General features: G+C 45.6%; 2 protein-coding genes and 1 non-coding gene across 14 annotated transcripts in view; 1 reads left to right on the forward strand and 2 right to left on the reverse strand.

The window, feature by feature from the left end:
• The window catches only part of Pfkfb1 (6-phosphofructo-2-kinase/fructose-2,6-biphosphatase 1), a 61,967-nt gene extending 52,435 nt beyond the window's left edge, over positions 1–9,532 (forward strand). For 4 of the 8 annotated variants that reach the window (XM_058582029.1, XM_046452568.2, XM_058582033.1 and 1 more), the window contains 4 exons: positions 3,450–3,579; positions 6,125–6,187; positions 7,207–7,271; positions 7,593–9,532. In XM_058582029.1, coding sequence (XP_058438012.1) covers positions 3,450–3,579; positions 6,125–6,187; positions 7,207–7,271; positions 7,593–7,652 — 318 coding nt within the window. In that variant the 3' untranslated portion in view covers positions 7,653–9,532. Of the gene's footprint in view, positions 1–3,449; positions 3,580–5,922; positions 6,100–6,124; positions 6,188–6,704; positions 6,826–7,206; positions 7,272–7,592 lie in introns of those variants that run through there. The other 4 variants (XM_058582028.1, XM_058582030.1, XM_046452572.2 and 1 more) reach the window with 4 other exon arrangements.
• Positions 9,252–20,532, reverse strand: Tro (trophinin). 5 transcript variants are annotated; one of them, XM_046452562.2, is made up of 13 exons: positions 20,431–20,532; positions 19,002–19,089; positions 17,556–18,731; positions 16,816–16,920; positions 16,655–16,718; positions 16,174–16,253; positions 15,605–15,696; positions 14,497–14,576; positions 14,361–14,403; positions 13,904–13,966; positions 13,246–13,360; positions 9,653–12,528; positions 9,252–9,479 (listed from the first exon to the last, which is right to left on the reverse strand). In XM_046452562.2, the coding sequence occupies exons 2-12, from the start codon at positions 19,044–19,046 to the stop codon at positions 9,664–9,666; spliced, it is 4,728 nt and encodes a 1,575-aa protein (XP_046308518.1). In that variant the 5' UTR covers positions 19,047–19,089; positions 20,431–20,532; the 3' UTR covers positions 9,252–9,479; positions 9,653–9,663. The 5 variants fall into 5 exon arrangements, with proteins under 5 accessions (XP_046308518.1, XP_046308519.1, XP_046308521.1 ...); XM_046452563.2 differs by having other exon boundaries at positions 20,344–20,477; XM_046452565.2 differs by having other exon boundaries at positions 17,556–18,685; positions 20,431–20,476.
• Positions 13,574–13,702, reverse strand: LOC124098070 (small nucleolar RNA SNORA11). The gene has a single exon (XR_006853464.1). It is a non-coding gene; the product is annotated as a small nucleolar RNA SNORA11 (small nucleolar RNA).
• Positions 20,533–21,273: the final 741 nt, after the last annotated feature.

A 21,273-nucleotide genomic window follows, 5' to 3' on the forward strand; every position in this document is an offset into this window, starting at 1 on the left:
CTCTTCTCCTGTATCCTTTAGGATTGAGTTTTTACTATATTTAAGTTATATAATATTTACTTTCTTTTAGAGGTTGTCCTTAACATATTTAAGATACTTCATCATGATTCTTTTTATTCTTGCAGATATCCTAATAAGGATATGAGGTCTAAATATTATACTTCAGAATCACTCAATTCATTGCTATGTGTTGTTATGCAACTGACTTGAACAATTAACATTTTAATGTGTTATTAACAAAACCTACAATCAACCTCTCCACCATTACCCCAAATAATAAAAGAACTTTAAAACTCCGGATTCTCCTTCTCCTAGTTTGCATGTTGTTTTATATTTTAGTTCAACCTTGGTCTTAACCCCCAAATGAATTAGCACTGTTGTTATTACCATTGCATCTAGTTAATGTTTATTTATTTATTTATTTATTTATTTATTTTGTACTGGGGATTTAAACCACTGAGTTACCTCGTCAGACCTTTTTTTGGAGGGGAGGGGTCTTTTTTTTAGAACCAAAAAAAAAAAAACAAACCTAACCCTTTTTATTTTGGGGGGACAAGGTTGCCTAGGGCCTCAACTCACTGATACTGGCTTTGAACTTGCAATTCTCTTGCCTCAGGCTCCTGAGTTGCTAGGATTACAGGCATGTGCCACAATGCCCAGCCTGTCTATGTTTTATTCTTTTTATTTGTTTTTTTTAGTTATACATGACAGTATATTTTGACATATTTTTACAAACATGAGGTATGTCTTATTCTAATTAGGATCCCAGTCTTGTGGATGTATATAAGGTGGAGATTCGCTGTGGTGTATTCATATATGTACATGGGAAAGTCATGTTATATTCATTCAGTTTTCTCTCCTACTCTGATTCCCCTTCCCTTCCCTTCATTCCTCTTTGTTTAATTCACTCCACTGAACTTCTATTCTCCCCCGCTTGTTGTGAGTTAGCATCTATGTATCAGAGAGAACATTCGACCTTTGGTTTGGGGGGGACTGGCTTATTTCATTAGCATGGTAGTCTCCAGATCCATCTGTTTACCAGAAATGTCATAAAGTCATTCTTTTTATAGCTAAATAATATTCCATTGTGTATATCACCACATTTTATTTATCCTTTCATCTATGAAAGGGTAACTAGTTTGGTTACATGGCTTAGCTATTGTGAATCAAACTGCTATAAACATTGATGTGGCTGCATAACTGTAGTATGCTGATTTTAACTCCTTTGGATATACACCAAAGAGTGGGCTAACCAGGTCAAATGGTGGTTCCATTCCCAGTTTTTTGAGGAATCTCCATACTGCTTTCCAGAGTAGTTGCACCAATTTGCAATCTTACCAGCAATGTATGAATGTACCATTTTCCCTACATCCTTGCCAATATTTTTGTTGCCTGTGTTCCTGATAATTGCCATTCTGACAGGAGTGAGATAAAATCTCAGTAGATTTAACTACTTGTTTATGAAATCCTTTGATCATTCTTGCTGCTTGTAACCCGAAGACTGCCTTTCGAGTTCTTTTTTCCCTTCTTTCTTTGGAAGTTCCTTATTTTTTCTAAAACTATTTGTGGGGGATGTCTTCAATCACCAATGAAACTTTGGTGTGGAATAAAACTCTAAGCTGACAGTTGATTTTCAGCATTTTGAAGATATTACCATTCTGGCTTCTAATCTAAGAAACTTGGTTATTTTTTTTTCTTTTGCTGCTTTTTTTAAAAAAATTGTTTTAGTTGTAGATGGACACAATGCCTTTATTTTATTAATTTATTTTTAATGTGGTGCTGAGGATTAAACCCAGTACCTCACACATGCTAGGCAAGTGCTCTACCACTGAGCCACAACCCCAGCCCTCTTTTGCTGCTTTTAAAATCTATCTCTGTTATCTTTGAGCTTCACAATTATGGCTAGATATCAATTTCATTTTACTTATCTAAATTAGGATTCGTTGAATTTCCTGAATCTGAAAGTTGGAATTTTCATCAGTTCTAGAAAACCATCAGATATTATATCTTCCAAATTCTCTCACATTCTTTCTGTTATCTTTTTCTGAATACAGTTACATATGTTAATCTTGCCTTTATCTTTCATATCACCTAACTTTTCTTCTTAATTTTAGCTGTTTGTATATCTTTGCTGCATTCTGAGTAATTTCTTCAGCTTTCTCTTCCAAGTCACTCTTTCTTAAGTTATATAAAATGCTGTTTATACCTTCAATTTAATTTTTAATTTTTTGAGATTTGGGGGATTGAATTCAGAGTGCCACACACTGAGCAACATCCTTAGCTCTTTTTTTATTTTTTATTTTGAGATACAGTCTTGATATGTTGCTGAGGCTGGCCTTGAACTTGCAATTCTCCTGCCTCTGCTCCTGAATGTAGTACAGGCATGTACTATACCATACCTAGCTAGTTTTCAATTTTAATGATTACAGTTTTTATTTCTGAACTTCTGTTTAGTTTATTTTGAAATCTGCATCATATATTTGATACCATCTTATTTCTTACAGTCTATCATTTTATTTCTTAAAAATTCAAACATACTTATTTTATATGGTGCATCCTTTAAGTTTTTAGAATTATCTTCTTGTTTTTCTAATTATTCTTACCCATACTAGGTTATTTCCTTGTGTATTTGTGAGAATTTGTTTTGGAAATCCCAGGTGGCCTGAGGTGAAAAAATCCAGAGAGAATTTCCGTTTATTTCTTCCACGCACTCCCGGGAGTTAACAACTTGAGACCACTTTTTATTAAACTCTCATCAAAACATTTTCTAACCTACATGGGTAGTGTAATTCCATGTCACCAACCCAACTATAGGAATACTTGCAACTGTAAATTCTTATAGAAGGCATCTCCGAATTTTTTTCCACCAAAAGTCATGGAGAGACTGATACATTTTCTTGTTGCTTCCCTTTGCCCATGGATGAACTTTTTCTATTTTACATTTTACATAGGGTATAAGGTTTGCCCTTTAAGGGACTCCCAGTTATGTTAGAGTCTTAATCCCAGCTCCCCACAATGTGCACACCTAAGGCCTTATATCCTGTTTCTTTAAGGATTTAAAAACTCAAACCGCTTGGTTACTATGATTGTAAAATACACTCAGGACAGCGATAGCTTTTATACCCACTACTTATTCTTTTTACCAAGTTTTCCATTTTGGAATCCTATAGTTGAAATTACCCTTATTCTTTTGAAGTGTCAACAGTGTAATTAAAACATCTTGTAGTGGGGAGTATTATTATTGCTATTTTGCCCACTATATTGATTGCACCCATTTAACAGATGGGAAACTGAGACCCTATAAAGAAAATAAGTTACCTAAGGTCACACTGCATGGTAAACAACTCACCCAGCCCCAGAATCAAGTTTCCTGATTCCTAGGTTTGATTTCTTCCTCTCTGGGCTAATATGCCTCATCCCCCTTATCCAAAGATTTCTCTTACCTTTAGTCCTATGAGGATCTGGTTCAGCGTCTGGAGCCGGTTATAATGGAGCTAGAACGACAGGAAAATGTATTGGTGATTTGCCACCAGGCTGTCATGCGGTGCCTCTTGGCCTACTTCCTGGATAAAAGTTCAGGTAACATCTTCCTTCCTGTTCCTGGTGTGGGGAACTGAATGTGATTTTATATGTACAATTGGAGGTTTATTTCTTAGTAGTTAAAAGCACAATATCTAAAACAAGGATGCCTAGATTTAGATTATTTGTAACTTTACTTATTATTCCTAACTGTACTTCCTTTGGCAAAGTACTATAACCCTTCTGGCCTTAGTTTCCTCATCTGGAAAATGGGGAGAATGATGAAATTTCATTAAACATGTGTAAATAGCTTAGAACACTTCATAATACACTGTGTGGGCCATATAAGTGTTTAGGGATATTATTAGCATTATTCCAATGTAATGTTTTCAAAGCTGACATTAACAGTCTACATCAGCCTAAAATGCTGAGTCAGTATCTCTCTGAAGCATGGTGTCCTCAGGTGATAGTGGGACCTTTCATGGCCTCATAATTCTAATTATAGGTTTTCCTAATTATAGGTTTCTGCTTTGCTAAAGGGATCATTTCACCAAGACAGTGGTTCTTCTTTCATTTTTTTTTCAAACGATAATTTATTTTAAAAAATCTAGACATGGCATCTACAGAATACCTATACACTGACAGTATACACTAAACTTGAAACTAAGGCAGGTGGCTGGGCAAGGAACTGTTGAATTACCTTCACATATAAAAGTCTATTTCTAATATAGATGCTGAAGCTTTGGCATTTCTAGGATATTTTGAGGGGGGTTGAGAGCAATGCAAAATTGTATTATATGTCTATAATATCCTGATCTTTTTTATGATGCTAGTTTCAAAAGAAAGAACACTCTGGATAAGTCATTTCCTCCACCTGGTCTTAAACTTCCTCACTGGGAATAAGCTATGGGATGTGTGATAAGGGTCCTTGCACTGCTAGATTTCTGATATGTTCACATCAGGTAGACACTACATGATTTCCTTTTTCTAGATAAGGAAATAAAGGCCTAGAGAGGTGAGGTAGCTTGCCAAATGTCATAGGGTTACACAGTGGCAGAGATCAGAGTTGATCCAAGGTGTATGACAGAGGCCCTTCCCTTTCAAATGAGCACAAAGTATGTGAGGAACATTTGCACCTCCCTCTTTCTCTACTTCTACCCACTTTCACACATAGGCCATGCCAGCTGCTTGCATCTGCCCTAGGAGCCAGGTTGGGCAGGGCTGGGCAGATAGTCTTTCTCCTGTTATTCAGGTGAGTGATGGGACAAGACCCAGAGAGATGATATGGCAAGGAGTGCAGACCCACAGAACTATAGGGCTGTGACAGCTTCAGGTACACCCAATCCAATCCTGTCCTATAATATGGGGACAACAAGGACCAGAGAGAGAAGTGGCTGGGTCAAGGTCACTGGTTGAGGTAGTAGCAGAGCTGAGTCATAGACCTTAGTCAAGTTGCCTTCCCTTCTCTGAGTCTGTTTCCTCATGTAGACAATGAGGGTGAACAGGACCACAGAACATTGGTGAGGGTGCAGTGAGATCATCCACAACAGCCCTTGGCCCAGGGGCTGCCAAAAATGATAAGGAGAAGCAGGATGAATGCCCAGGACAATTCCTAATGTCTCAGGAGTTTGGGAAGGACGTAGCAGGCCTTGAAAGCCTAGAATGGGCCTAAGGGATGGAAAGCCACGACCATGTTCCAGCTAAATGAAAGGAGGTAGGGAACCGTCTGTATTGCATCCTGGGGTTTTGGGAGGGTGGGTATCAGGAAAAAGTGCCCAGCAAGTGGGTATGTTGCCCCCAGGATGCTGTGAGCCCCTCTCTGGCAGCAGCTGCAGACTGCAGGAGCAGAGCAAGCTCTTGTACTCAAAGGGTCCTGGTTTTGAGTTCTTACACTGCCGTATTCTGGCTGTGTGACCTCAGACTAGCACCTTTCCTCTAAAGCCCCAGTGTCCTAATCCATGGGCTGGGCCTAATCACTCCTCCTCTCAGGACTACCTGATTAATGGAAATATAGGCCCAGAAAGGAAATTGTACATAAGTATCCAAAACAACTTTCTGCATAATAGTAACTGGAAATGAGTGAATCAATATTTGTCCATGAACAAGTGTGACAATAGGAGAAATCAGGCCTAGGCTGAGGAAAAGGCTGTGGGAGAGGTAAGTGCCATATGCACCTCTGCCACATTGGATGGTCACAGAAAATACTTGCCAATGGGAATTGTGAGCCTTTGTGGTGGGAGGTCTGTGGATAGTTGCCTGGGCTGGGCTGGAGTGAGGCCTGTCTTGATTTCCTATTGTCACTGAGCATGAGGAGGTGGCCATTACTGCATGGCCTGCCCAACTCTCCTGTGGGACACATAGTATGCCTGTTTTTCAAAGACTATCCTTCCTTCCTACTTCTAGGCCAGCCTAGCTGCTCCCTTTCTTCCTGTGTAGATTGCTCTGAGTACTGTCCTTTGCAGAATGTGAGGCGTGCACCCATGGTGAGCCCCACCTGAGGAAGGGGAAGTGAAAGGGGGAGCATTGAGAAAGCCTGGTGGCCAGAGAGGTGGTGTCCTGCCCAGTACTGTCTCTGAGGTCTGCTTCCTACTCCTCTCCTTTCCAGATGAGCTTCCCTATCTCAAGTGTCCTCTGCACACAGTGCTCAAACTCACACCTGTGGCTTATGGTGAGTGCCTCATCCTCATCTAAGCAAAGGTACATAGAGGCCATGAGCATGCCTCTACTGCCTACCATTTGCCCTGAAGAGTCCAGGGAGTGGGCCCCTGGTTGGTGGTTGGACATTCTGCTGGAGGCGGGACTGGTGGTAGGTAACATAATAGGGAAGAACCAGGATGGTTTCTAAATTCCAGGTCTGCCTCCAGTTTTCTGTCTCTGCCAAGCACTGAGCATAGAACACTAAACTGTAGAAGGCCAGAGGGGGTCCCCAAAAGGAACCAAAGTAAAGTTGACCAGTCTGGGTAGTTGATATTCTGTATTGGGACATTAGTTAGCTATGAAAGGTTCATGAGGAGGGAGAAGACAGAATCAAATCTGGTTGGGGGAGTGAGAAGAAACAATGCCCTAATGAAGCCTGCAGTAGGGATGTAGCCTACCCATAGGAATGGATCTAAAGGGACTTCTATAAGCATTGGGCCTCTTCTGCCAGCCCCAGGCTCCACTAATGCATGTTCCTCCTTCTTCAGGTTCCCTTGAACTCCTTGTGATCTCCACTCCTCTAGTGTTGCCATAGCCACATTGCCCTCAAAATAAACTTTTCTTGGGCCTAATTGCCTAAGGGAGTGGCCCAGGACTATTTCACCTCCACTGCACCTAGCATAACTTGGAGGATCCACAGAGCTCCATCCTTCGTACATAGATTAGATCACTGTCTCACTGGCCAAAAAGAGTTTGGGGAGGCCATACAGGTCTGGTCTCTTCTCTTTCCCCATGTTCAAATGAGCATTGGAAGTCAAGAGAACATAGGGAAAGAGCTGGGATGATGCCCTATTGGCAGCCTCTTTCTTATGTGGCATCTTCCCAACATATCACATATCTCATCTGAATTCTATTCCCTACCAGCAGATACAATCTGTATACAATATGGAGCTGGGGTATGAGTGATAATGGGGGGGTAGGAATGAAAGTTTAGGAAAGACTTGTGCTCACCTTGGGGGCTTACAGACACATGGGTTATTCTTTTCTGAGGCTGCAAAGTGGAGTCCATCTACCTGAATGTGGAGGCTGTGAACACACACAGAGAGAAGCCTGAGGTAGGTAGATTCCACACCCAAGCCCATGTGGACACAGCACATGGTGAAAGCACCCTCCCGGATCCTGGGTGTTTCACATCACCAGAAGGAAAAAATCCAGAAATGTAGGAAATACAGCCAAGACCTAAGACACCTAGACAATCCCTGCCCAAAAGACCTTACACTGAGATTCACCCCCCAGGCCTTCCTAAGAAGAGGGTCAGGACTCAGAGCTGGTTGAAAGAGGGGAATCTGACAGTAAGGACAAGAGGCAGGGGAGGTCCTAGGGCCCCACACTGCTGTCTCCTTCTTTCTTATTAACCCTGGGCACTCTCTTCTCAGAATGTGGACATTTCCCGGGAACCCGAGGAAGCCCTGGACACTGTCCCTGCCCATTATTGAGATCTTTCTGAGATGTCAAACTGCTTCGGTCCTATCTTCCACCTTTAGGAACTGCTGTCCTTGCTATTCTCCTGTTTTGAGAAGATTGTGGCTTTGGCCTCACTGGGAGAAGAAATCCTCAGCAGCTCCCAAACAGGTCTCAGTTCCTAGCTACTACCAAGGAGCAACCTAGCTCTAGATGAGGCTCTTTCTTAATTCCTATTCTCTGATCAATAAAGACTTCTCTTACTGCCTATAGGAGGATAGGAGAAGGTCATAGGGAGACTTCTCCCATTGTTTTCGAGATTCTGATCCTGACCCAGTTCTGGTGTTGTGGATGTGGAATGGGTGAGGAGTTCCTGAGAGTTTGGGGTAGTACCTGCAAAGATGGGGGAGAAGATAGGTCCTTGTGAGTGCTGGTGGAGCTTGTTCCTTGGTGGTTGATGTAAATGGGGGCAGGACACCTTTATCCCTATTTTCAGAGAAGAACCTGGCACTTGGGCAAGTGATCATCTTCTCTAACTCTTGTTGCCATCCTGAGTGTTTTCTGTCCATGTGAATGACTGACCATCACACAGGCCTCACACTCTGATCCCCTCAACTCCAGTGATCAACACCCTATCATCCCATGGATCTTGGCATCATCTCCTCGGTCTGACCTTGAGTTCAAGCATCCCACTCTCATTCATGAGTCTTCACAACTCTGTCATTCATAGGGTCCCTAATAGCACACCTCCACACAGTAGGCATACATGTGGTATTTCTTAATGGGCAGTATTTGTACATCAAGAGTATAGTCCTTTGACTTCCCCATTATGTCCCAACCCATCAGTCTTCTGCCTCAGTTTTCTTCCATCCCTAACCAGCTTGGGTCCTATGGTCTGCCTCTTAAGTTACTATCTATACATCAACTATGAGACAAGCACCAAGTGACCCAGTGGTAAAAAGTCTTCAAAAGACTTTATTCACACACTTGCTGCCTTTGTTCTCTTGTTCTTTCATCATAACCACCCAATGAGATCCAAACCCTAAATAATTCATACCTCCATTTTTGTTGAGACCTACTACAGGTTGTAGATCACTGCTTAAAATGATGATGATCTATATTCATCTGCTTCCATACGCCTAAATCCTGTTCAATAGTCATGTTCTATTTTCTGGTACCTTATCCCACCCCACCCTCTTGGACTACTTCTGTCAATTCCTGACTCTTCCATCTACCTTCTGGCCCTCTCTATTGGTTTTGGTGTCATAGTCTTTACAATATGCTTAAGACTTTCCTAATCCAGGAAAACTGTCCCTTGTTCCCATGTTTACCCCTAGTTGCCCCCCCTTCTGTCCCTCCATTCTTACAGATAATTCAAAACGAATCTGTACTTACACTCTAGAACTCTTTCTCTTTGCATTCTGCTTTTGGCTTCCCCCCTTCGTATTTTTTTCAAGCTATTATCCTCGGGTTTGCCATGCTTTCCTAGGCTTCCCCCCACTGAAGAAATACCTGCCTTTTAGCCTGAAGCTGGACCCCACATTCCCAAAAGAGCTATGCTGATCTCTAGCTCTTCTACAAACCCAAAGTGTCACTCACAATTACCTAAGCAAATTAAAAGAAAAAAACTCCAATTCATTTTGCAAATTTAATAACTCTAATACCAAAATATGACAGCACACAGAAAGCAAACAAGAAAGCAAGAACAGCGAACAGATTTTTTTCAAAGCATGTCACCCTCAGCTGATTGGTAGTAGCTGCTTAGGACTGCTGTGTGGACAAAGATTCCAAGGCTGTACCTTGGCTCCATGGGAAAGACTGCTGCAATTTATTAGTGGTGTCTGTAAACATGGGGAATAAACCTGAAAATGAAACACCAAAAACATTTTAGGACCAAATATACTGTTTTCTCATACTTCCTTCATTGCCTTCATCTTCCCACTCAGCCCCCCTCCCTCATGGTTTCTTCTAAATATAATATCCCAAATATTATACCCAACCCCATGGACTCTGGCTATGGAAATATGGCATTCACCTGAAACTTCATTAGCCGTAGGAGAAGCCACAGGCACCAAGGCTATTAGGTCCACCACCAAAGCCAGAACCGGTGCTCGGTCCACCGCCGAATCCAGCACTGCTGCTTGGTCCACCACCGAAGCCAGCACTGCTGCTTGGTCCACCGAAGCCTGTACTGGTGCCCAGTCCACCACCGAAGCCAGCTCCGGTGCTCGGTCCGCCAAAGCCAGCTCCGGTGCTCAGTCCACCACCAAAGCCACCAGTGCTTGGCCCACTGCAGAAGCCAGCACCAGTGCTCGGTCCACTATTGAAGCCAACAATAGAAGTGGGTCCACTATTGAAGCTGGTGCCGGTGCTGGGTTCGCCAGTAAAGCCAGTGCTGGTGTTGGAACCACTGCCAAAGCCAATGATGGTACTCAGTCCTCTGTCAAAGCTGGCATTAGGCCCACCGCCAAAGCCATCGCTGGTGCTGAGGCCACCACTAAAACCCACACCAGTGCCAAGTGTGCTGCCAAAACCAGCATTGGTACCCAGTGCACTACCAAAGCCATCACTGGTGACTAGTTCGCCACCAAAGCCAGTGCTGGTGCCCAGTCCGCCACTGAAGCCAGCACTGGTACCTAATCCACCACCAAAGCCAGTGCCGGTGCCTAGTCCACCATCAAAGTCAGTGCCAGTGCCTAGTCCGCCACCGAAGCCAGCGCTGGTGCTTAGTCCGCCACCAAAGTCAGCACTGGTACCTAGGCCACCATCGAAGCCGGAGCCACTGCCTAGGCCGCCACCGAAGCCAGTACTGGTGCCTAGGTTGCCACCGAAGCCAGCACTGGTGCTCAGTCCACCTCCAAATCCAGCACTGGTGCTTAACCCATTACCAAAGCTGAAACCGGCACTGGTGCTGGGTCCATCACTAAAACTGGCACTGGTGGCACCACTAAAGCAGGCACTGGTGCTAGGAGAGCCACCAAAGCATAGGTTGGTGTTAGATGCACTGCCAAAGCAGAGGCTGGTGCTGGGAGCTCCACCAAAACAGAGGCTGGTGCTGTGAGCACCACCAAAGCTGATGCTGGTGCTGGGAGCACTGCCAAAGCCAATGCTGTTGCTGTGAGTACTGCCAAAGTCAGTAGTGGTACTAAGTGCCCCACTGAAGCCAGCACTGGTGCTGAATGCACCACCAAAGCCAGGGTTGGTGCTTGGTGCACCACTGAAGCCAGCACTAGTACTGACAGCACCATCAAAGCCAGCACTGGTACTCATGGCATTGCCAAAGCCGGCACTGCTGCTGAGTGCACCTCCAAAGCCGGCACTGGTGCTGATGACACTGCCAAAGCCGGCACTGCTATTGAGTGTACTGCCAAAGCCAGTATTGGTGCTGATGGCACCACCAAAGCCAGCACTGGTGCCAATGGCACTGCTGAAGCTGGCATTGCTGTTGAGTGCACCACCGAAGCTGGAGCTGGTGCTGATGGCACTGCCAAAGCCAGCACTGCTGTTGAGTGCACTGCCAAAGTTGGCACTGGTGCTGATGGCATCACCAAAGCCGGCACTGGTGCTGATGGCACCGCCAAAGCCAGCACTGCTATTAAGTGCACCACCAAAGCTGGCACTGGTACTAGGAGAGCCACCAAAGCAGACACTGGTGCTTAGTGTACCTCCAAAGTCAGGACTGGTGATAGAAGAGCCACCAAAGGAGACACTGGTGCTTAGTGTACCACCAAAACCAGTGCTGGTGCTAGGAGAGCCACCGAAACAGATACTAGTACTGAGTGTGCCACCAAAGCTGGAACCAGAACTTGGAGAGCCACCAAAACATACACTGGTGCTAAGTGTGCCTCCAAAGCCAGTGCTGGTGCTAAGTGCGCCAGTGAAGACAGTGCTTGTGGTGGGTGTACTGCCAAAGCTGGTGCTAGTGCTAAGTGCACTGCTAAAGCCAGCTGTGGTGCTGCTGAGCGTGCCTCCAAAGCCAGAGCTGGCTCCACCACTGAAACTGGCACTTGTACAAGGTGCACCACCAAAACTGATGCTGGCTCCACCACTGTAACTAGTGCCGGTGCCAGGTGCACCACCAAAGCTAATGCTGGCTCCCCCACTAAAGCTGGTGCCGATGCTGGGTGCACCACCAAAGCTAATGCAGGCTCCTCCACTAAAGCTAGTGCTTGTGCTGGGTGCACCACCAAAACTAATGCTGGCTGTGCTGCTGAAACTAGTGCTAGTGCTGGGTGCACCACCAAAGCTAATGCTGGCTCCTCCACTGAAACTAGTAGTAGTGTTAGGTGTGCCACCAAAGCTAATGCTGGCTGTGCTGCAGAAGCTGGCACTGGTACTGGGTGCACCACCAAAGCTAATGCTGGCTCCACCGCTGAAACTAGTGTTAGTGCTGGGTACACCACCAAAGCTAATGCTGGCTGCACTGCTGAAACTGGCACTGGTACTGGATGTGCCACCAAAGCTAATGCTGGCTGCATTGCTGAAGCTAGCACTGGTGCTGGGTGCACCTCCGAAGGTAATACCAGCTCCACCACCAAAGCCATCACTGGGGCCGGGTGCACCATTAAAGCTAATACTAGCACCATCACTTAAACCACCCCTGGTGCTAGTTCCTCGGTTGAAGTTGACATTGGTGGTGGCATCTGCATTTTCTTGGGCTCTCGCCTCAATTTCAAATGAAAATCTGCTCCAGGCCTGAGCATCATCACCTAATTCTTCCCTTGTTAGGCAGTCGATATCCATGTCATCCCAATTCCAAGGCCCAGCCACAGCTTCCTCTCCAATCCCCATTTGGGCTCTTGCCTCAGCCCTGGCCTCAGCCTCAGCCACAGCCACAGCTGCAGCTTGGACTTCCATCTCCACTGCCTCCCGATACTGAGCAGCCCAGTCTTTGGGGTCTTTCTTCTGCACCTTAAATGGAAATAATAATCATTATAAAGAAAAGAACCTTTGTAATGATATGTGAAGCACCTACTAAGAGCTTTGGATAAAATTAAGAGCATTAATTTTTTAAAATTCTTATTAAGGCTCTGTCATGGGTCAGTCCTGGGATCTAATTTCAGCTCTGATAACTTAGGAACAATAAAATTATGGACAAGTTATTTAACTTTATTGAACCCAAGTGTCTTCATTCATAATATGGGAAATGACAGTATGCCCAGTGTGACTGTTTGGGGAGATAGGGCTGTTATAGAGGTAATTTATAGTTAGTTAATAAGGTCTTAAGGGTGGGGCCCTCATCCAATAGGATTAGTGTCCTTGTAAGAAGGGTCACTGCAAGAAGGCAGCTTTTTCTAAGCCAGGAAGAGAGCCCTCACCAGAAACCAACTGTGCAGGACCTTGATCTGGGATTCTCAGCCTCCATAACTGTGAGAAAACAAATTTCTGTTTTTAAACCACTCAATTTATGATATTTTGTTATAGAAGCCTGAACTAATTAATACAAAGCATAGGAATGAATAAAACAATGTAAACTATATTTCCAGCAACATTCTGGGATATTAATGAGGCTTCATATATTTACATATAAACTGCAGGTTGTTGTGTACCTGTCTATTACTACACACAGGCTTTGTCAGCCAGAGACATGCCATTCCCTTAACATGCCAAATCAGGCAGCTATGTTACCTTGCATGCAAACTTGAGGACTTTCATCTTGCTAGTCTCATGGTAAGAGCGCAGGCCCCAGAAGAACTCATACTCAGGTGGTCTGCTGTTGGGGACCCTCTTATACTCCAGGTACCTTGGAAAGGAAACAAATCTTACTTCTAGCCAAGCAAACCTGTTGTTTAACCACTAGGTCTCATATGACAACCTCTTCTAAACAAATGCTAAATAGCCCCTACAGAGGTATTTCCAAGACTCTCCAGCCCAAGATTCATTCCCACACATAGTTCATGGTCTTGGCCTTCCAAGACCATTTCCCAATGACCCTGTGCAAAGGCACCTGGGGTATATATATAGGGCATGATGTCACAGGAAGGCCAATGTATCCTGCCACCTGTGAGGAGTAAACCCAGATTGCTGTTGGGTGTGTTGTAAACAGAGAAGCCATTCTTCAGGCCCCCTGCTCTGAGCACACCCCATTGCAAGGGCATTGTGTCGGTCTGTTCCTAGTCCTGGATATGTCCCTCCATGGGAATTTCAGACAGGACTCATTTTTAGAACACAAGATGCTCATCCCTCTAAAGACAGCATCAAGAAGGCACTGACTAAACACTTTCTGAACTAGACTAGCACCCCCAGAACACATCAGGGTCAAATAAAACCCCCAAACACCACTTACTTTTGCTTCACAAATTCATCTGTGATGAGCTTCCTCACTTCCCCAAAAAGTGAATGTCTCACCCTGGCAATGGGAAAAATAACCCATGAACACAGACCAAAACTGCCCAGATTAGTGCAGAGGCATTTCCCAACTGGAAGGAAACCTCTCTAGCACATGGGGCAGTCTCAACGAAGAGAAGAAAGTAGTGAGCACATAGCCACTAGAAGAAGCAAGCAGCCGGAGGCCAGATGGCTCTTTCTCAGGGATCCCTGAAGGTTTATCTTACATCTCAGCTCAGAACAGATGGAGGACATAAAGGAGAAAGGGAGTAAAGAGTTCAGAATCATTTTCCCATCCACCCAGCCCAGCACCCCCCACCCGCGCCACCAGACCACCAGGCTGATGCAATCCTGGGACCGTCCTCTCTTGCCAAAGGACAACACGGACAGCAAGCGCTGAGAGAGCCCAATCATACCCAGGGCGTAGCCCCAACTTGCGCAGCACCTCCCAGATGACAGCTGCAAGGGGAGGCAAGAGGGGACAGGGACAGAAAATGAACACATGGAATTCAGAGCACAGCCACCCATTCAGCTGCATGCCCAGCCACTCACCCTCACTGGCCTTGTTGCCATTCATAAAAATGACACTCAGAATCACCATGAGGAGACCCAGCTTGGGTGTATCCTTGGTCCTAAAGGAATAATGGGACAGAGAAGGTTTATGTCCTGGAGCCACATACAAGACACACCAGCCAGCTCAAAAGTCTAGACTCTCCCAGATCCCTCAGATTTTGGAGAATTCTGTCCTGTCTGTGCTTACAACTCCATGTGACCCCAGGCAAGGCACTTAAGACCCATGAGTCAAAGTCTCACATTTAGCAAAATTGGAAAATCATGTTCTACCTCCCACCCCAGGTTGCCATGAAAATGAAGGAATGCCTGTCAACTGGGCACAACACAGGCACCCAGTCAATATGAGTCCCTTCTCTCCCAGAGCCCTCATACCTGAGCAAATTCTAGGCAGAACCCCAGTGATGCCACTTCTCATGATCTTGGGAGGTGGAGCCATGATATGGTTTCTTTCATGTGAGTCTACAGTGATTCTGCAATTCTGATTTCAAGTCTAAGCCATGATTCTATTCGTGGTCATTCCTTGCCTGGACTGGTTACCTCCTAGGGGTAAGTCTAGCATTCTCAGTTAGATTGTGTACTCCTTGAGGACAGAGACAGCAGTTTTTTCTTTTCTAAATCCCAGAGCACGGAAGGAAGGAGTAAGCACTACACAAAGATATATATGCAGAAGTATATTCAACCTTTTCTTGTCCTTGGAGCATCATGATCCACCTACATTAGGAAGCCTTCCCATGAGAACCATTCTGCCAAGGCAAGGCCAGGCACTCAGTACGAAGAAAACAGGCAACAACAGGCCTGGTTTCCTGGGAAGTTTCTATCTGGAGAGACAACTAGCCTGATAGCAGGAATGTCCAACCCAGCCTCCTACACCCTTCAGTCAATCATAATCATGTACTGCTATTGTGTATGGGTCTCCAACCATGAATAGGAGCTGGCACAGGGTCTTTTTAGGATCCATCTTTCCAATCCTCTAAGAGGATGTTGGAGGAGAGAGCAAGAAGAGGATGTTGGAGGAGACAGCAAGAAAGGGGTAGTGCCATGGATGAAAGTAGAAGCCCCCTCTGACCCCAGCCCTTTCCCAACTTACGTTCCCAGTATGCCTGCAGAGGATTCCTGAGTGCTGATCAGAATATACAAGCTACTTTGCTTATCGATTTCCTTCAGATTGACTCGAAACATCTGTCAAACAAAATATTAGCTTGTGAGATCACAAAAATTTAATTCAGTCATCAATGAGTTTCCCAGGCATTAGGCAGCTTCCCATATAACTGGGGGTTTTGTATATATGCACAATCAGTGAGGTAATGCATGTAAAGTACATAACTAAGTGCCCAGCACGCTAAACATGCAATAAATGTACTACTTTCATCAACATTATCTTTGTGATTTGTGTGAATCTAAGGAGACACAGAGGTGAGCATCTGAAATATTCATCTAGCAGCAAACAGAAGCCAGGACTAATTTGAATGGCTTGGGTCTTCACTGTGCTTTTTACCCCTGACTAGCAGTGTGACCCATAGCTGGTCTATGCTCCTCTTTGGACCCATCTGTACAGTGATAACCTCTGTGGTTCTCCCCAGAAGGAGATTGTGATTGTATACCTTTGTTCCATTCAAGGCTTCCTCAGTGCACCCATACCCCAGGCTGCCCATTCACCTTTTCCAGAGCGTAGCTTGCTCGTTCAATGATCTCTGGGAAATATTCATCATATTCTTGGATGACATCCTTCAGCATGTCTACAAGAAGGGAGAGGTAGGAACACCTGGTCTGAGCATGGGCCATAGAGCTGCAGCCCTTTTTTTAAAAAAAAGAATGGGTTTTTTTGGCTGTTGATGGATCTTTATTTATTTTTATTTTTACTTATATGTGGTGCTGAGAATCAAACCCAGTTCCCTCACACATGCTAGGCAAGTGCTCTACCACTGAGACACAACCCAGCTCCAACTACCCTTTTGTCAGCCCAGTGGGGTCAGTGCAATCAGAGCCTTGAACTAGGTTATTAAAAGATGCTAGCTCTGATGATGTAGGAGGAAAGCAATGGTAGAGATATCAGAGAATAAGCAAGCCATAAAGGTAAAGGATTAACCCCAGACTATGGGATGGGGTGGCTCAAAGAGGAGGATTGGTAGGACACTACCTGAGCGCTTTATGGGGATCTTTGTTTGATCCTTAACCAACAGGTATTTCACCAATTTATTTGCCTGAAAAAAGGGAAAGATGGTGAGATCTCAATATACTTGTAAGATGGCAGAAAAGAGGCAGAGGAAGAAAACAGAGGAGGCAGCATTGGATTCTTACCCTTTCTTGCAAAATGGCCACATCTCGTGGTGGTGTAGGCCTCCGGCCCCATGGGATCCGCCTATAATTACTGCCACTTCTCTCATCCCCATTTGGATATTTGGACTTCATCACGAGAAAGAAGAAAGGTCCCGAGTTACCAGGTGAAAGATATGGCTGTCTCTTCCAGCAAGTCTCCTTCAACTCCCCCCTACAGTGGGGCCTGACCCTGCCATTGGCTACCCAGAGTCCTGGGATTTTCTTCCACTGTCTTCCAGGCAGAAATTTAATTGCCCTGTTCAGGCTAGAATAACCTAAGGGCCTGGGACAGCTCTGCTTCCTTGGGTATCACTAGACTCTGCTAGCTGTACTCCCTGGACAAGTAACTTCACTTCAGTGGGACTCAGTTTACTTATCTGTAAAACTAGAACTTATGGTCCCTGTATCCCTTTCAAGATATAAAGGCATGGCTTTTGTAAATGTACCCAACCCAACGTCTGGAACATGGTGACCACTATGTAAACACAGGGTGAATTACATACAGGTTATATCTAAGTATATAGATATCTTACTTCCCCACCACTCTGTGAACTGCTAGTGGGTCACAAACTATATTCCATTCTTATCAGCATCTCCCATATCCTATATGAACACAGGGACTAGTAATAAGGTTCAGTAAATGTTTATAGAAGAAATGAGCAAACAAGGAAAACAGGAATGGAAAAGAATTACAAACTTAAGGATGCTGTCAGAGATCTCACCTTTCGGTTTCTCTTGCCCCGGGTCCTAGTTGTGGGCTCCAGACTCAACTGAGCCAAATAGTCATCTGCCAGGGCCTGGACAGCAGCAGCAACCTGAGTCTCAAGGGCACTTATGCTGGTCTGAGAGGCAGCCATCTTCATCTGAGCCCCCTGGTCAGCAATTGGGGTCTGGCTTTCAGGTACCCGAGCCTTAGTGGCAGCCTTTCGAGCCCTAGACCCTCTCTTGACTCGAATAGTAGCTACTATGGTTTGGTTTGTAACCATCTGAGTGGTGGGTGGAGCCTCAGTGATCTCAGAGGCAGAATTTGGGCCCTTATTGACAACCTTCTTTCCCTTGGGCTTTTTGGGCCGGAGAGCTGCTGCTGTGGCCTCAATCTGCCTGCTCACTGCCTCAGTAGAATTTGGAGACTCTAGATGTTCTGTGTCAGTATTTAGGGCCTTAGCAGTTGTATTCTTGGCCTTGGGAGCTTTCTTGGTTCTGATAGAGGCTGCTGTAGCTTGGATATTGGCTGTCTCGCTGGTAATTTGGCCTTGGGTAGTAGCTGTGTGGATAGTAGTTGGAGCTGGTAAGATTTCAGTGGCACTAGCTATGGTCTTATTGGCAGCCTTCTTGGCCTTGGAAGCTTTCTTAGGCTTGGTAGAGACTATCAAGGCCAGGGAACTGGCTGACTCACTGGCAACTGGAACCTGGATAGTCTGTGAAATCACCGGTAGGTTTAGGGTCTGCAAGGGTGACTTGAGTTGGGTAGTAACACCCTCACTCCCAGTTGGGGCCTGGGAGCCTTGGGCTACCTTGGCAGAAACTCTCTTTGTCTTGTTGGCTTTTTTAGGCTGAACAGTGACTGAAGAAGCCTGAATATTGGCTACCTCAGTAGTAGCTGAAGACTGGCTGATCTGAGTGAGCATGGGCAAGTTTAAAGCCTGTAAAGTTATTTTGGGCTTGTTGGTGGCAATCTCATTGGCAGTTGGGACTGGAGAGGCAGCAGGTGCAGACTTAGTAACAGCCTTAAGAGAAGTCTTCTTGGTCTTGCTTTTCTTAGGTCGGTTGGCAACAGGTGGGTCCTTGGTTGCCGCCAACAGGGTATGCATCAGCAAGACACTGTCCTCTTCTGTGGTCTCAGTCTGTACATCTGGAGGGAAGGGAAGCCCCAGGCTCCCAGAGGGAGGCAGAGGGCCCTACACACTTAGGATTATGATCCTTTGGGCTACCTGCCTCCCTATGCCCACCCCTTTCCAGAAAGCTTCTCTTTCTTCTGAACGGTGTTTGATTGAAGGGGGTGATACAATCAGGCAGGTTTTCCACTCCTCCCCCTCCCCTTTCACCATGCAAAGGAGAACTGAGACAGATTAGGCAGGCAATTATGCTAATACAGGGTGGTGGGGGGCTCACATGCAATTAACTCAGGATAGGGCAGATAGCCTGATAAGAATGCAGAGAGGCCTCACCTGGAACACCGTTGTTCTATAACCATAGTCATTTCTTCTATCCATCTTTCTGGAAAGCCAAGTAAAAGCTGAGCCTGAGAGAAATAGGCTGAATTTGGGGAGAATGATAAGGAGGGAGAGAAGGAGAGGGAGATTCATCAGAGGTTTTGCCTCATTTGAAGGCAGGGAGGGTCTCACCTAACCTTGGACCCCAAACCGTTCAACTCCTGGGTTCTCATCACCTAGAAACCCAGGCGGTCTGGTTTCCGGCCACCAGCAGCGTTTTTATTTTTCCAAGATGGCAAGTCAGTTCTATGACAACGCCCCTGCACCTACGAACGCCCCCTACTGCAATTTGAGAGTGCGCATGCGCACCAAACAGAGCCCCCACCTTTGGCACACCGCTTTCTCAGACGAACCCGTTCGAGGCCCCCAGTGCGCATGCGCCTTGATGGACTGGACCGTCTCTAGCCCCTGCTCTCAGAGCAACAAAACACCTCGGTCCCACCCCTCACCCCCTCTTTCTAACTGCATCACATCCCGGTCCAACCCTTCCCCCAACACTGGCTCCTTCCCTCCGATCTGCAGTACTGCTTCGCACAACCCCTTCCCCAACACCGCCCACCCCTCCTCTGCAGTACAGCCACGCACCACCCCTTTCGGATATGCCCCCTCCCTCTGTTCTGCAGTACTTCTCCGCACCTCCCCTCCGCTCCTCTTAATAAGCCCCCTCCCTCCGTTCTGCGGCAAGTCTCTGCACCGCCCCTTCCCCAACACAGCTCCCCCCTCTTTCCACGTCTGCAAGTGCCCGGCCCCGCCCTTTCTGCAACACGGATACCCCACCAACAAATCCAACGGTATTAACCTGTGTGTTCCCTGTTCTCCAAAAACCCTACCAGGTTCCGTCTCTTCCCTTCTTCAAACCAGAACCAACCGGATTCTAGCCCTTCCTTTCTCCCTTCAGAGCCTCGTCCTTTCAGCCGCTTAATTTAAAAAAAAAAAAAGGAAAAAATCCTGCCCCCTCCTTCCTCAGTACAGACCCCTTCTTTCGTTAACCCAAACTGGGTCCTGCCCCCTTTCTCCAGCCTGAACGGGATCCCGCTGTCTGTCTCTCATCTCCCTCCCGAACTGGGTCCTCCACCCTTCTTTCTACCGCCTGAAATATTTCTCCATCTTTCCTTTTCTATGACCCCAAGCAGGTCTACATCCCACCTTTCTCCCGCGGAACCGAGTTCAGACCTTTCTAGTGCCCACAGGGTATTCCTCCTCCTCCCTTTTCCCATGAGAATCGGGTCCAGGCACCGCTAAACACAACCACTTCTATGCGGTTAGATCCCAAACCCTGAGTAGGGTTTCTTCAAACCTTAAGGCTGTATGGAGTCAGGAGCCTTGAAGCCTCAGCCCAGAGGCCCCCAGAGGTTCTTCACTAAAGCTGGGCACCTCAGCTCACCTCGTCCTCTGGAGTCCAGAAAGCGTGTGCTCTCTCCAAGCCTCTCCTTAGGTCTGAGCCAGTCCCCCGCCTCCCTGGCCGGAAGTGGTCCTGCCTCTTTCCGCCTCCGGAGGGGGTCTCGGTCCCTGCTGGTCTGCCCTCTCTCCCTCCCCCTCCCTACTTCCAACTTTCCATTCTCCTCAGTGTAGCTCCTCATTTCCGTTTACTGCCCGTTATTCAGCAATCACTCGCTCCTCTTCTCCATTTGATTTCCCTATTCTCCATTCTGTATCCCTGTTCCTGTTGGATTCTCCTGTTCCTTCTAGAGCTCCCACACCACCCCTTCCTACAGCCCCCTCTATCCCAACAAATTAGGATATTTAGAGTCTAAAGATTAAAAGATAGGATGCTCCCTCATCATATATATTCAGAATAAAAAACAACAAATATAAGAAAGCCCACAAAAGATTTTTATTTATCCTGCAATTACTATGTTGTTGCTGTTAAAAAAATCAACTTATTTGAAAACTATTGAGGCCATGTTCCTTCTTCACTGATACACCAAGCAAGTATTTAGATTTGTTTCTTGTGACACAGTGCATTGGTACACTGTGCAGAAAACAATTTCACTTATTTGCTTGATCTTATGTTAGACATCATAGACTTGAAGTCAAAACCATAAAATTAAACAAAAAAGGTCATTATATCATGATAAAGGCGTCAATTCATCAGTAGAATATATATATATATATATATATATATATATATATATATATATATATATGCATATATATGTATATATATATATCCAGCACTGAAGCATTTATACATATGAAGCAAATATTCACACAGCTGCTGGAGGGA

This window comes from Marmota monax, unplaced genomic scaffold (assembly GCF_021218885.2).
Source record: "Marmota monax isolate L192 unplaced genomic scaffold, Marmota_monax_Labrador192_F-V1.1 WCK01_AAM20220418_F8-fsc00223, whole genome shotgun sequence".
Classification (NCBI taxonomy): domain Eukaryota; kingdom Metazoa; phylum Chordata; class Mammalia; order Rodentia; family Sciuridae; genus Marmota; species Marmota monax.

Coding starts and splice junctions, on each gene's coding strand:
- Tro (XM_046452562.2), bottom strand. CDS start 19,046: ATGGATAGAAGAAATGACTATGGTTATAGAACAACGGTGTTCCAG. Junction 16,254..16,654: donor GATCCCCATAAAGCGCTCAG/GTAGTGTCCTAC, acceptor CCCTTCTTGTAG/ACATGCTGAAGGATGTCATC. Junction 14,404..14,496: donor TGGCAACAAGGCCAGTGAGG/GTGAGTGGCTGG, acceptor CTCCCCTTGCAG/CTGTCATCTGGGAGGTGCTG.